Source organism: Phodopus roborovskii, unplaced genomic scaffold, assembly GCF_943737965.1.
Source record: "Phodopus roborovskii unplaced genomic scaffold, PHOROB, whole genome shotgun sequence".
NCBI classification, from domain to species: domain Eukaryota; kingdom Metazoa; phylum Chordata; class Mammalia; order Rodentia; family Cricetidae; genus Phodopus; species Phodopus roborovskii.
This window is the reverse complement of record NW_026126550.1, coordinates 5,179,624-5,195,171: the sequence shown is the minus strand read 5'-3', so window position 1 is coordinate 5,195,171 and position 15,548 is coordinate 5,179,624. Positions and strand designations below refer to the sequence as shown.

Genomic DNA, 15,548 nt, shown 5'->3' with positions numbered 1-15,548 from the left:
TGGTATTCAATTAATTTTAACTGGTAGCAGCTAAAATTAATACAAATTGGCTTACATTGTTGTAACAATACTTCGGGAAGAAATCAGCATTTGTTAGCAAATAACAGGCCTTTTTATAATGACCCAATGACTTCATTCAATACTCTTTGGCAAGTACTCACTGTCTGGTTAATTTAAGAAAAAAATCAATTCATTCCATTGTCAGCTTGTTGCATATAAGACTATGAGGAGGAATTACACAAATGGACATGACTGCTTATCGGAGTCAAGGATCCTAGCAAGCTATGAAGATTAACACAAGGTGCTCACTCTGCTGTCTCCAAGTTAGGAGACATGGTCCCCTGTCCATAGCACTACTGGGAGGTGTTGGGACATTTAGGAGGTAGAGCACATGCAAAGAAGCTGAGCTAATGGAATCAGGCCCTTGAAGTGGTATTAGGACCCCAGCCCCTTCTCTGGTGCTTCATAAAGGTCACCAGCATCTTTAGCAGGGTAATTCCACCCTGCTAAATGTGGGACTTCACCACAGACCCAATCTTTTGCTTTACCAATAAGCAGCCAATTCAACTACTTTCCCAAAATAGAAGTGTAGTTCAACCCCCTAAGAATTCAGATTCTTGGTGAGGATCCAGGGTTCCCCTAGTCCTTTCCTGAAGCCCCCTTCAGCCCTTCCTACAGCCCATCTCCAGTTCTCTGGGACCCACAAACCTGCAGAACTTGTCTCTACCAGAGACATAGAAGACCTTCACCCTTCTTCCTGTCCTCCATTCCAGCCTCTTCAGACTTACCTTTAGTCTTGCTACAGCCTGCCCACAGGAGCCCTCTGCCCAGTCCCCCTCCATTCCCCTGGGACTTGGCCTCTCAGTCTTGACCCAGAGTCCCCCTAGTTCTTCCCCGGCTCCCTTCTCAGCTCCTCCACTTCTACATGACTCGCCCCACCCAACCTACAGAACAGCTCTCTACCATAACCCCAGGGACCCCACAGCAACACTAACCAAAGAATGAACACCCACCCAACAAAGATGAGACCAGATATCTATACCAATAAATCCCTCAAACATCATAACTCCAGATGCATAGATCCCAGCCCAAAACCACAAACATAAACAACCAAAACAATATGCTGCCAGCAGTGATGGGTGAGATCCTTCCCCCACACACTGTACCTATCCAGGCTTTACCTCCCCATCACAACTGTTCCTCTGTTATAACATAAAACATGCCACATACTGGGTGAAGTGCTGAGCATGTATGACAACTTTTAGAAATCACTAATATCACTTTGCAGGTGAAGAAAAAAGGTATCTTTTGTTCTTATGGTCACAAAGGTATAGGTAGCAGAAGACGGACTTGACCCAAAAGCCCCAGTTAGAGGCTGTGTGATTCTGGGCTGACCTTCAAATCTTTGAACCCTTCTGCCCTGTAGAAGTAAAACTCATTCACTCAACTGCTGAGTTTCACCTTAAAGTCTGACTCCCCATGTGCCCCCCCCACTCAAACTTCTACAGGCCACCATCTGCTGCAGTATCTCCTTCAGCTGCTGCCCAAGTAGGGGGTCTGGGAAGCAAGGCTCTTGTTGTTGTTGTTGTTGTTGTTGTGTGCACAATGAGGGGTGCATGTGTGCTATGTGCTCGTGTGAAGTCAGAGGGTAATGTTGTGCAATCAGCTCTCTCCCTCTATCCTCACAGGAGTCCCAGAGATCTAACTCAGATCACTAAGAATGCATGGAAAATATTTTACCCCTTAAGCCATCTCACCTGTGGCCCTTCCTTATGATGCTGTGCCCTCTGCACAGAGCTCGTGGTCAGTGTTCGGTATTTGGTGAATAGGTTAATGAAACCAGCTTAAAATAAAGATGGAACACCCAGTTCTCCCCTGCAACCCGATTCCCCACGTGAGAGTGCCTTACTTCCGCACGCCTCCTAGAGGGAAGACTTTTTCTCCAATCATGGCCAGCACATTATTCCAATCTGACAGGCTGAATTTGGGTATAATAATTTTTATAGGTGGTATAAATAATCTTCCATTTGTGAAAACACTGTAGGTATAAGAAGAAAAGGCACTGTTACTACCGTAAAACTGAGATGGAAACACTTAAAACTCAAAGAAAAAAAGCATAAGTGTATTTGCAGAAATGCAAAAATATTCAGATGCACTGATCAACCCTTAATAATACCTACAGTACAATCCTACATTACAAGTCCTGCAATACAGTCTTCAAGTCAGCTGACATAAAAAAAATGGTGTTAGGAAAGTACTGAGTTTTGTTGTTGTTTTGTTTTGGAGACAGGGTTTCTCTGTGGCTTTGGAGCCTGTCCTGGAAATCGCTTGGTAGACCAGGCTGGCTTCAAACTCACAGAAATCCGCATGCCTTTGCCTCCTGAGTGCTGGGACTAAAGGCATGTGCCACCAACGCCCAGCATTATATTTGTAGTGTAGTGTACTGTATTGTGACAGGGTCTCATACAGCCGAGCCTGGACTCAGTTTCTCTGTGCAGCTGAGAATGACCCTAAACCTCTGGTGCTCCTACCTCCACCTCCCAGGCGCTGAGATTGCAGGCGTACACTTGCTGGTTTATACACTGTTATGGATGGAGCCCAGAGTTTCATGCCTGTGAGACCACCCTAACAACTGAGGTCTATCCACAGCTCAGAAAGTACCTTTCCATATAGCTGAAAGTACCCAAATGAGTGAGACAAAATCCTACTTCTTAAAAATGCTATGTCCCCTATAGTGGTTAAATTAGAAGAAGATGGTGTACAATTGGAAAATGAAAAGGGGAATTATATCTGAAAAATGTAGTCATGTCCCTTGTCACAGATTGTAGAGAAACACCCAGTAGAAATGCTGCATAATCCTCTGGACAGCTGACAGAACCCCTGGCCTCACTCCCGTCTTCAGGCAGCAATGTGACCCCAATAGGCTTAGTTCATTATTGCTGTGTGGGGAAAGGTATACTGAGAAGTTCTTGAAAACTCAACCAAAGCTCCTATTTCATTTGCTGTGTCCCAGGAATCACTACCCCTTGGAGGTAATTTCAAAGTCTCATAATTTTCATTAAAATAAGGTACAAAAGACCATGTGTGGTGGTACACACTTGTAATCCCAGCACATGGGAAGCTGGGGCCGAGATATCCTATATTCTAGGCCAATCTGGATCACATAGAAAGAACCTGTCTCAATTAAAAAAAAAAAAGTGCCATGTACAAGGCTTGTCTTTTAGCCTATGCTTTCTTTAATAGTGTCCAAGCTCAACTGTAGAACTCTGACACTTGCAAGTTTCTATTTGTTATTTGCTGTTGTTTACTTGGATTTTTTCCCCTTAAATCTGAATAATTTAGACTATGGCAAATCTATCTTCTTCTCAGAGGGGATATAAACAATGTATCTTCTCAAAGGAACTATACACAATGTATCTTCTTCTCAGAGACTATAAACAAACAATGTATCTCCTTCTCAGAGACTATAAATAATGTATCTTCTTCTCAGACTATAAACACTGGTTGAATGTGTTATCATAATGGACAGAATCCACTGGTTGAATGTGTTATCATAATGGTCAGAATCCGCTTCCTCCACTAAAGCTTTGGGGCAAGACAGATTTGCAGAGAGCCAGCACCAGCCTTTAGTTTCTTCAGTATTTAAATCACTATCTTGAAAAAACATGGAGGAGATGATGAAGAGTTGGCACCATGTCTCTAATGACTGCAAATGATTTATGTCAAAAATTTTCTACCCAAGGGAACCCACAGAGACAACTGTTCTGGGCTCATAAGAGCTCACAGAATCTGAACCAACAGCCTTCATGGGTCTGACTTAAAGCCCTCTACATATGTGTGACAGTTGTGTAGCTTGATCTCCTAGCAGTGGGAGCAAGGCCTATCCCTTATGCTTTGTCAGGCTTTGGAGAACTTATTCCTCATACTGTATTACCTTACCGAGCCTTAATACAAGGGGAGGAACCGAGCCTTAATACCAGGGGAGGAACTTAGTCTTCCCTCAACGTGATATGCCATGCTTTGCTGACACCCATAGGAGGCCTGCCCCTTTCTGAACAAAAACAGAGGAGGAATGGATTAGAGATGGGCAGAGGGAAAGGGAAGGGAGGGGAGAGAATTGAAGGAGAAGTGAGAAAAAAAAACTCCAGTAGGGATAAAAAAATAAATTAAATAATTTAATTTAAAAAAATCTTTCTAAATATGGTTTGACAAAACTGAAATACTTTAACACAAGCATGTTATATCTTGCCTGAATTTTTAAGGTTTCGTGTGTGTGTGTGTGTGTGTGTGTGTGTGTGTGTGTGTGTGTGTGTACAAATGCACATGCCTGTGGAGGCCAGAGGAAAACCTCAACTGAACACTGTCCAGCTTGTTTTTTGAGACAGGGCCTGGAACTCTCCAAGGAGGTTAGGCTGGGTGGCCAGGGGGCCTCAGTACTCCACTTATCTCCTCATCTCTAATTCTGGAATGACAAATGTTGGCCATCATGCCCATTATTTTTCAGATGGGTTCTGGAGACCAAACTTGTGCTTACAAGGCAAGTACTGTACCAACTGAGCCATCTCTCCAGCCCCTTAACCTTTGAAATTGTAATAGGCAGCCATCTTCTCCTGAGTGTGGGAAATAGGCATGTCTACACACCACCCATGTAGTTGAACATGAACAATGTGGATAGCATAGCTAGAGAGACCAATGTGCTACTCACAGATCTCAGCCTTCCCTGCCATGAAACCCACTTCACAGACTTTATGTATGAAGATATCTCTCACACTAGAGTTATTTAGGAAAACAAAGGTACAAAGACCTAAATGTCTGGTCAGAGAGCTATAGTTAAATAAATCATGATGGAGTACACTGTTACACAGCTACCCAAAACTGTTCATGTGAGCATTTGCATTTACCAAGTGTCTGTGACCAAGTATAGTGAATGCTTTTGAAAAATAATTAAAATAAATTAAATTAAAAGCAGCTTAAACTTCATGAGGAAAGCACATGCATCTATGTGCCTCAAGGCTACCAGTAGTTATTCTTAGGGAGTGGCTACCTGGGGAGTTTGAACCTTCAATTTTAGATTCCACATTTTTCATGTGTAAATAAGATGCTTATAAATGTTTAAGGTAAAGGAAAGAAATACAAAAATTCTCCTGACCTTAAGTTAGAGAACTCCAAATTCAAAGAAGAGACTGATAGTTCAGCTCTGAAGTTGAGCAGGGAACTTCAGGGAATTCAGATGCCTTGTAGAGCCAAAGCTGTCCAAGGCCCCAACTGCCTCCACCCAGTGCTCTAGAGAGCCAGCCTTATCTAAATCCCCATAGTTTCCAGAAGTCCTCCATGGAAGGGAGACAGACAGACACATATTAAATCCTACCATGGTGAAATACATGCTAATAGAGCTCATGAACTTCAAGACATTGTAGCTGTTTCTCCAGGCATGGCATATTAATAAATGCTGATAAGAAACTATCTCCTGGGTAAACTACATATGAAAGGCAATGAAGATACCGAGGGTGCAGAACACAGTGCAGTTGTTGTCACTGCTAGGGAAGTCACTAGAGAACTTTGGATGAAAGGTGAGAGGGAGATTTGCTTTGTTGGCAACTTTTACAACTATTCACTGTGTGTGTGTGTGTGTGTGTGTGTGTGTGTGTGTAAAATGTAATCCATTTATAGAAAAGTAATTCTGAAGTAGATGAGGAGAGGCACACATTGCTTAGCAGCACACTACCTACTGTGCTACATTTGGATTTTCCAGAAATAGAAGAAAAGAAAATATTTCAAATTTTGGAAAATGGAAAATAGCATATGGATCTAGATGGAATAGTATATGGATTTTAGCCAGCAAGACATGATGGTTGTTGACATTTACTGCACGCTTCCCATGTAGATTCTAAAGATCGGCTCAAACTTTCCAGTAACTCAGGGAAGGAAATATCACAACTCTGGGACCCAGCTGAAGAAACACAGAGGCGAGTAGCTTTCCTAATCACAAAGGCTCAGTGGAAAGTCAAGTCCTTCTGACTCCAAATCCCAGGTGAGTTATTCCAACTAAGCATCTTTCCTCTGATGAATCTCCCTTCTCGGAAATAGGTTGATGGCCACAACTGCAAGAAAGATAGGGCCACATTTATTCCTGTTGCTGCCACTTTGATAAGGTAGCCAAATTCAATGTGTTAGGAAGAGCCATGAGTATAACCTCATACTTTGTGCTGGCTGCCTCTTCTTCCCTTGACCACTGATAAAGCAAACAATTTTAAACAAGAACCAATTCAAATTCAAGCTGAGTTGAACTGAAAAGTCCTTTTGTGGGTGGTATCTTGTTTGTACTCTAATGAATAAAGCTTACCTGATGCTCAGAGGGTGGAGCTAGCCTCTAGTTACCTGTAGAGGTCTGGAGGTCTGAACAAACAGACAGGAGTGATATGGCTGGGTAGAGAGAGGATATAAGGTGGAAGGAGACAGAAGTTCAGTCTCTTCAGTCTGGAGATTTCATAGATGTAAGAACTCTAATGGCTGGCTGCTCTGCTTCTCTGATCTTGCATCTTTCACCCCCTAATATCAGACTACTGATTTTTATTATTAAGATCAATTAGAACTCGTGCTATAGTCCTTCAATACCAAAGTCAAAGCCATAATCTCTAGAGCTGATTCTAGAACGTCATGAGTCTCTCTGTCATCACTCATTCCCCTACTGGACAGTGAGCTCACAAGTATACATTTCTATTTATCTCTTGATCTTGCCTGACCTGGCATGCTTAGCAAATGTGTGGGGTCGCAAAGTACAGGAGTCAGATTGATGCACAGATAGACAGCTCGACTTCCAGTTTTCTGTGGATCTCAGCTTTCCCACTTCCCAAACTGGAAACCTACTATATTTTGAAGAATTCACAACAGCAGATGCACCAGCCACAAACAGACTCCAGTGGCATGCCTTCTAGGAGCTCTGCTATGATCTCAGCAAACTGGTGTGATTAAAGGGAGAGAAGGTTCTAATAAGAAGGTGTCTCAGTGAATAAAGCATGCACTAGGGAAGTGTAAGGACCAAGTTTGGGTCCCTAGTACCTGTCTAAAAGCTGGAAGACATAGCAGTTCCTGTACCCCAACACTTGGAAAATAAAGGTGGGGATAAAATTCACCATGTTTGAAGTTCAGAGAGTGACCACGCCTCCATGGATAAAAAGGCTTGTAACTAAAGAAGACACTCAATGCCAATCTCTGGCCTCAACATACACATGAACACCCACACATATTTGAACATGCATACATGCACAAATACCAAACATACAAAAAAAAAGTGGGAAGGGCTAGGAAGATGGTTCAGTCAACAACTGCTTGTCTTGCAAGAATGAGAACTTCAGTTTAATCCTGAGAATACACACACTTTTAAAAAGAGATCCAGGTATAATAGTGTACAAGTGTAACCCCAGCACTGGGGAATAGGTAAGGCAGGTCCCTGGGGCTTACTGGCCAAGTTCCCTGGGAACTAGCCTACTTTGCAAGTTCCATGTCAGTGAGAGACTATCTCAAAAAACATGGAGTATAGCAACTGAATGACAACAGAATCTGTCCTTTGGCCTCCACATGTTGGTACACAATGTGCGCATGCACCTACATACATGAGAACAGAGAGAGAGAGAGAGAAAGGGTAGAGTACATAGTACAAAGAACTCAAGAGATGCTCATAAATGAACTGACCGATAGGTATGTTCAAAGCATCTTCCCCAATTCATGAGGACTCTAAATGGCTGCCAAGCATAGGACTAAACCCTGGGTCCCACTTTAATTCCCAAGCACTAAGGAGACGCCCTTCTCCCTTGGGAGAGACACCATCACTATAAGGTTTCCAAAGGAGCCATGCAAGGGCTTAACAGCCTAAGTAACAGTCTCACACTTGGAAGGAATTGGACAGGGAAAGGCCAGATGTTTAGTCTACTCAAATGACCACTGGATGGCCTCCAAGTCTATCACAAGGGTCTCTGTCTCTCATCTACACAGCATGAGTCCTCACTGAAGAAAGGAGAAAATGATGGTTCTTGGTCTTGTCAACTTTCATCTTGACCGGCAGTTATCCTCACCTCTTCTACCACAAACACAGCCTCAGGAAAACCTGTGGTGTGATACAGGCCGGGGGGGGGGGGGGCGCTGCTGTTCCCTGGCCTCTTCTTTCATGGGGACAGATGGCTGTCTCCTATGATCAACAGCAAAATCCATCTGCCCTCACTCTGACACCTGTATCTTGGAAGTGCTCTCTCCTATTGCCAATACACCTCTAAGCCCCAAAGTCACCAAGCTGCCTACTTGTGTATACCACCACCATTTCCAGTGGAGAGGACCTCACTGGTCAATGTAATGAACTCAGTTCATGCTTCCACTCATCACAAACACTGATGTTAAATTTCAGATCCAGGTCTCACAATTAAAAATTGAAAGACTGCTGAGGTGGGAAGGGCCTCCAAACGAAGCTTTCAACCTGAGGCTCCGCCAAGAGTCTTGGCAGCTAACAGTAGCCCAAGGAAGACAGCTGCCCTGAGAGCTACACAGCAGTCATGATGCTATCACAGTCAACTTCTACCCATTGTCTGGGGCATGATCTTAATTGTCACCTTTTGTACCCTGCCTTCTCTTACTAGCCAACAGACCAAATATCTGTCTGCCACACTCCAGTTCCAATGACCTCACCTCTTTGGCCTACAACACTCTCCCGTGGAAAGTAGGAAGTCTCTGGGAAACATTCCCAGGAGTTATAAGCTTTTCACTAGTTCACCGCTAAGAAACAATGGAAGTAAAATTCTCTGGACCCCACCACACACACACTATATTCTTTACTTCTCCACATGAGACCAAACTGAGAGCAGAGACCCCAGTGCAGAGCAGCATGGGTGAAGGATGTCCCTGAAGAGTGGGAGTCTTGGGTCCCACCTCTGACCCTCAGCCTCCAACTGAGTGACTTCACACTTCTATGGTCACAACCATCTACATAGTGCCCCCTGTGTCCCACCAAGGAGCTCCAGGCTTCCCCCCCCCAGAACAAAAGCCACACTCTACAGGTCATGCCAGCTTTACCATCCCACTACAAGAGGTCAGAGCCCTTCCTACCCTGAATGCCCCAACACAGAGCACCCAACACAGAACCTCTCTCTAACTTCCACTTGCTTTCACAGTCGAAAGTTTTCCGGGCCAATATGATTGGATTTTTCCATGGTGGAAGGATGCATTTAGATGGCTATTTGGGTCCATCTAGTGGAACTTCCCAGCATTCCTATCAGGATGTGAAATACATCTTCTACAAGAGTCACTGATATACTAGGCCATGGCCCCAAGCCATAGCAACAGAGATGTGTGTCTTCATTAACCAGGACTCACAAACCAGTTAACTCCCCTAAGAGTGTGGCATGCTCTACACAAAAGATGGTATCTGCAAAACTTAGAAACAATGTATCTTCTATTATTTCAGAGAACCCCTGGTACTTTTCAAACATTTTTAAACTTCACTTGGAGTATGGGTGTGTGTGTGTGTGTGTGTGTGTGTGTGTGTGTATGTATGCATTTATGCGTGCTTGTATGCATGTACTTGTAGAAGTCACAGAACCTGTATGAAGGTCAGAGAGCAACTTGCAAGAATCAATTCCCTCTTTCCACCATGTGAGTCTAGAGGATTGAACTGAGGTCATCGGATTCAGTAACAGACACCTTCACTCACTGCTCACTGAACTGATGGCCAAAACCTTTTTTTTTTTTTTTTTTTTTTTTTGTATGTTCAAGTACAGAACCAAAGTGGAGATAAAGGGACAACTTCCCAGAAGTCAGTTCTCTAATTCTCTTCTGGCACCTTTTAATACCCAGGGTTTGAACTCAAAGTTGTCAGGCCTGTGGACAAGTGTCTCTTCCTACTGAGCCATTTTGCCAGGCTCCTGGTGTTTTTCTTTTAAGCTAAACATGTATTTATTCTTTCTCTGCACATTATAGGTCCCAGAAAGACACCCACTGCTAACAGCCTAGCTCCTTTGAGGCCTGGTATGTTCAAGAAGCAGTATGGGAACCCCTGACTTGTGTTTCTAAATGACTCCCTTCTGGAAGCTGAAGGCAAGGGACATCTGAATCACTGTCCTTGAGACTTTGAAGATAGGTGGGAGATGCAAAGTTTGCCTAACTAGGCCATCCCCTTCTCTCTCTGACTGCTTTTTCACCTCAGGAAAGCATCCCAACCGAACAGCATCCTCAGAGAAGGACACTTGAAGGCTGACCACAGAGAGCTGGTATGTGGTCAGAGAGACAGAGGAGGAGGGGGAGAGGAAGTGAGTAACAGGCCGAAAATAGGTGGCCCAGCAGGAGATCATTGCCTGAGAGGAGTCAGGACACACTCCGGTTTGACACTCATGACACTGAACTCACTTTATGTGTCGGGATGTCCTGTTCTGTGTTTGCCACCTGGAAGGCACGTTGATATCACAATGTACCACCGGCTTGATCTGCAAAACAAATCACAGGCCCCAGATTTCACTTCAGATGAGCAAACGCTAGTCAGTACCAACACCAAGGACAGCAGAACAGCAAAACCACCAAGGTTGTAGACCACCAAGGACAGGTGCCCCAGGGACTGGGGGGGGGGGTGGCTGGGGTTCAACTTCTCTCCAGTAGGTGACAGGTATATGTGATGTAGGCTGAAGCCCATATACTCTGAGTGGTGGGGAGCTGGAGGGAGACACAGAGCGTCAGGGGAAAGTGGCAAAGCTGAGGAGAGTACATGGTTCATAATGGGAATACACCCAGCCATGCAGCCAGTAAATGCACACTGGTAGCCAAGGTGTACCTGTACTGTGCTGGACAAAGTACAGGGTAAGAGGACTGGACAAGGTGGCTTCTGTTTGAGACCACAGAGTAGACTATGGTAGCCAGGCAGGACACCTTCCCTACATCCCCCAGGCCTGTTGGGCTCTTTCCTAAAATGAAAATGCAGAGGCAAATGCAAGGCCTTCTCAGGACTTCACCTCAGGGATATCCAAACAGGAAGAAATGTTGGGGGTCCTGGCATAGGAGAACAATAGCCGTAAAATATTATCTTCCTGACAAGAGCATCCTACTCGAGAACTCATGGTAGCTGTGTTTTCTAGCCCATGCCCTGCACAAGATCAAGTCATTCACTACTCGAGCGTGGAGAGGGGGGAAGCTTAAGAGTCCCACCCCTAGCTGAGGACATAGTAGCAATTTCTGGTTGCTCAGGGAGGGATTCAGTGTTTTGTTTTTTGGTTTTTGGTTTTTTTTTAGCAGTGTGGCCCATGGCATATTGCCCATGCTCCAGTAGCTGGCACTCTATGCCCATGCCCACGTGGGTAACACTAATTAGTCTACAGGTGTGCACCACCAGCCCCAGTTTTTGTTGTTTGAGATGGGATCTCTCTCCTGGCTGACTTGGAACTCACTGATACCCACCTGCCTCTGCCCCCAGAGAGCTGGGATTAGGTTTGTGCCACCACACCTAGACAGTTTACTTGGGTCCTTACACTTGAGTAGTAAGAATGCTACTGACAGTGTTAGTATTTAGGCATTTTACTGGCCTGCCTTTGGAGTTCTGACAAGATAAGCCCTCAGCTGCTGCCACTAAGAGCACCACCTGTGCCTATTCGATGATATGGTCCCTTTTAAAGGACCCTGCCCACCTCCCATCCTCCGCCTCTTTCTTTCCCATCCTCTCTGTCTGTTCCTCTTTCTCCCTATATCCCTCCCTTCCTTCCTCCCTCTCTCCCAGCCTTTCCAGGCTGCCCCACCCACCCCCCCACCTCCCACCCCCCCATGTGCATGCCCCTTCCCCTTTTCACAATTTAAAAAAGAAACTCCTTTTGATTTCTGTTGCATGGCTTCTTTCTCTCTCTTTTTTAAAATTACAGACCTAATACCCCAGACCCAACCCCTTCTTCACAGCAAGCAGAGACAGGGCATTTAACCCTGTCATTGCCCTCTGCACTCCAGCTGGCCTTCTGGGAGTCTGCCCTGTCTCTCTCCATTCTCATTTGTTTGGGAATTTTGTTTTTTGAATTTTTTATTACCATTGTTTTTTATTATCGTTGGGTTATTTCACACCGGAACAATGTATTTAAATCACAGCTACCTCCCATTCAGTCCTCCCAACTCCTCCCAGCCATCCCCAATGCCCCTCTCCTGACTCTGACTTCACATCTTATCTTCTTTTTAATAATCCACTGAGCCTAATTAGTACTGCCTAGCAACTGCCAATATCCCTTTAGCTTAGATGGGCCTCTTACATCCCTTCCTTCTGTTTGCTGAAGTGCTGCCTGGCTTGATCTTGTGCAAGTCTTGTGCCAGCAACCACAGCAGCTGACAGTTCATGAGTACAGTGTCCTTATTAGGTTCAAAAGACATCATTTTGCAGCACTACTCTCCGATCTCTGGTTCTTACAGTTTTCGAATGCCCTCTGGGGATTTGGGGTGTGGTAGTACTTCCCATCTAGGGCTCTGAGCCCTTCACAATCACTTCTTCTCTGCACTCTGACCAGTTGTCCGTCTCTGTATTGACCGCTGTTGATCTTATAAAGAAGTGTGGGAGATGAAGGGTGACAGTTGGACTGGCCTGTGTGTATAACATTAAGTATTTAGAAGGCACCTTGCAACAACTCAGCCTTCATGTTGCTTATGGTGTTCTTGTTTTGTGGTGTAGGAAGTCCTTCAGCTGAATGGCCCTAGTGTTGACCAATGAGCAGCCCCCAGGAGATTGACGTAATCACCCATGAAGCTGAATAGACAGTGGATGAGGAAAAGGCACCAGGACAGCTCTGCTGCTGAGAAAGGATCCAGAGAAAAGGAGATCAGGAAATGTGTGCATGCATTCGTTTTTGCTCTGTTATGGGTTGCATATAAGATGATGCATACCCTCACACTACAGTGAGAAAACTCCATGCCATGAATATCAGCAACGGGCATGCATTTACAGACCTGGTCTGAAAACAAAATAAGAGAAACTGCTCTGAGACATTCTCCTGGGTACAGACATCCTAGGAAGGGCTTTCTGCTTGATTGCATACAGCTATGGAAACAATGGACTAATTGGGCTTCTGATGTGTTAATGGCTCATTAACCCTGATAGCACCCGCCTAATTAAATAACTGCAGCTATTAAGCACACATTCTGGATTCCTGCTCCCTGTACTCCTTGTAATCATGTCCTAAGAGGAGTCTAACCAATGTGGCGGTTACTGTCTGATGGGACAGTCTCACCCATCAGTTCTGATGAGTCACACACATCACTCATCTGCCTGAGGCCGAAGTACCCAACACATTATAAACCTACTGCCCAAGGCAGTAAAACTAAGCCTAGAATGGAGCCCTGAGGGTAACCATGGAACATTTCTCACTACAGCTGGGGTGCAGTTACCAGCTGGCTCTAAGCCCTGTGGGTAGGTTCTATAAAGCAGTATAACTAATTTCCAAAACAACCTCACAAAATAGCCAGGTGACAGAGAACCAGGTTATGCAATGTTCCCAGGAATGCACAGCATCAAGGGCTGCTGTCCAGGAAAAGCCATCCAAATGCATGTCCTCACAGTGCATAGCTATGTGGTGCCACGCTGGGATGGCTCTGGCTGATGCCAGTGTAATGAGGAGCTTAGCTGCTTAGAATTCCTCAGCCTGCTCGTCACTGGAGTGGAAGGTACAAATGGAGATCACATGTTGGCTAGTGCCTGGAGTGGGTTACAGGCTCACCTGACAGGTGCTTGTTGTCATTGTGCTGTAAAGTCTCTGCCTTTTACCTGTTCTCACACTGCCTGTCCGTCCTCAGGAAACATCCAAACATCTCTTGCCTGAACTGAAAAGACTCTAGCACTAAGGAGAGGCATCCTCACTTAAACACACCCAGAAAGACACCAGATAATGAGCAACAAACTCTTCTATGCTCCAGTGTATGTGTGGAAAGATGCTGGGGGTGACCATGAAGACATCAGGTGTCTAAGCTACTGTCTGAGCCAATTAATATCAGAGACATACGGGTGCCCGAGACCATGAGTGCCTCAAGAGGCATGCCATGGTCTGCACAGTTCTTGTTTTTATTTGTAAAAAATGTTGTGGGTTGTTTTTTGTTTGTTTGGTTTTGAGACAGGGTCTCATGTAGCCTGGGATGGCCCAAAATACACTATGTAGCTGAGGATGACTTTGGCTCCAGATCTTCCTGTGTCCACCTTGAGACTGCTGGAGTTGGCCTATTTCTAGCCAGCTTTTCTAACTGAAATTATCCTGTTTCTCTTTATCTATGTTTTGCCTCTGGGCTTTTTACCTTTCTTTATCTGTCTTTCTTTCCTTCTTATTCTGTGCTAGGTGGGTGACTTGCCCTTGGCACCTCCTTCTCTTTGTTTTTCCTTCCTTTCAGAGCCTACATTTCTTTTCTTATTTATTCTCTTTGCCTGCCAGCCCTGACTATCCTTTTCCTTGCCTAGGTATTGACGGTTCAGCTCCTTATTAGACCAATCAGGTGCCTTAGGCAGGCAAGGTGAGACAAATGCAACACATCTTTACATAATTAAACGCACATCCTTACATCATTAAACAAATGCAGCATAAACAAATGCATCACATGTTTTCACAGTTAAAGTGATATTCTGAGGCATAAACAAGTGTAACACATCTTTGCCTAGTTAAAACGATATTCTACAAAAGTTCATCTTTTGGGAAGTGTTTCAATTCTTTTACATTAAAAATGATAAGTCATGGTCCTGGGGAAATAGCTTAGTGGCTAGAGCAGTTACTATACAAATGTGAGGCTCTGAGTTTGAACCCCCAGAACCCACAAAAAAGCTGAGTGCAGGTAGCACATGCATCTGTAATCCCAGCACTCCTGCAGGGATATGATAGACAGAGATGAGAAAATCCCCCCCCCAGCCCTAAAGCCAGCCTGGGTTACACAGAGCCTCAGAAACATTTAACCTCGAAGACGATAACATGTGCCGTCATACACACTGATGCATACAAATGTGTACACATAGAGACAATTTTTTAATGATGGGTTGTATGACTGAGCCAATTTAATGTGCTTTGTAACTTCCCCTCTGGGAAGATAGGAAGGAAGTATGGGTACCATGTTCAGCCCAACTATGACCCCATCGCTATCATCACCACCAAGTAGTCTCTTTTCCCAATAGCAAGAACATGCATGCTGAGGGACACAAGCACACAGGATTGTGTGTGCACATGTGAGCACACACACACACACACACAGTGCCAACAGTGTTCTTGGAGAGTGTTCATTCTCCAGAACCTCTTCTATTATGCCCTTATTTTAAAAAAAAAAAATGAGACTGAGTCACTCCTGGGCTGGTAATGAGAACCTCCTGCTGGGCTCCAACCATGGCCATTGGGAAAAGAATAAGTGGGTGGGAACAAAGTGATGAATTAGAGTAAAGCAAGACTAGAGGGATTCAACCTAAGTTTAACCAGAGGTATGTTCCCCACAGTTATCCATTACCCAGCCCTTTCCCCCCCATGGTCCAAGCACATGCTTGATTAGTGATCACAGAAGCTTCTGTGCCAGCCTGATGGAGGGGAGCC

At 44.7% G+C, this 15,548-nt stretch overlaps 1 protein-coding gene across 1 annotated transcript in view; it reads right to left on the bottom strand.

The window, feature by feature from the left end:
• Positions 1-15,548, bottom strand: part of Dcdc2c (doublecortin domain containing 2C) — a 42,858-nt gene that overhangs the window by 24,720 nt on the left and 2,590 nt on the right. Inside the window, exons 3-4 of the mRNA XM_051201216.1 lie at positions 10,390-10,466; positions 1,910-2,038 (exon numbers count right to left, since the gene is read on the bottom strand). Of these exons, the coding sequence (XP_051057173.1) occupies positions 1,910-2,038; positions 10,390-10,466 (206 nt within the window). The remainder of the gene's footprint in view (positions 1-1,909; positions 2,039-10,389; positions 10,467-15,548) is intronic.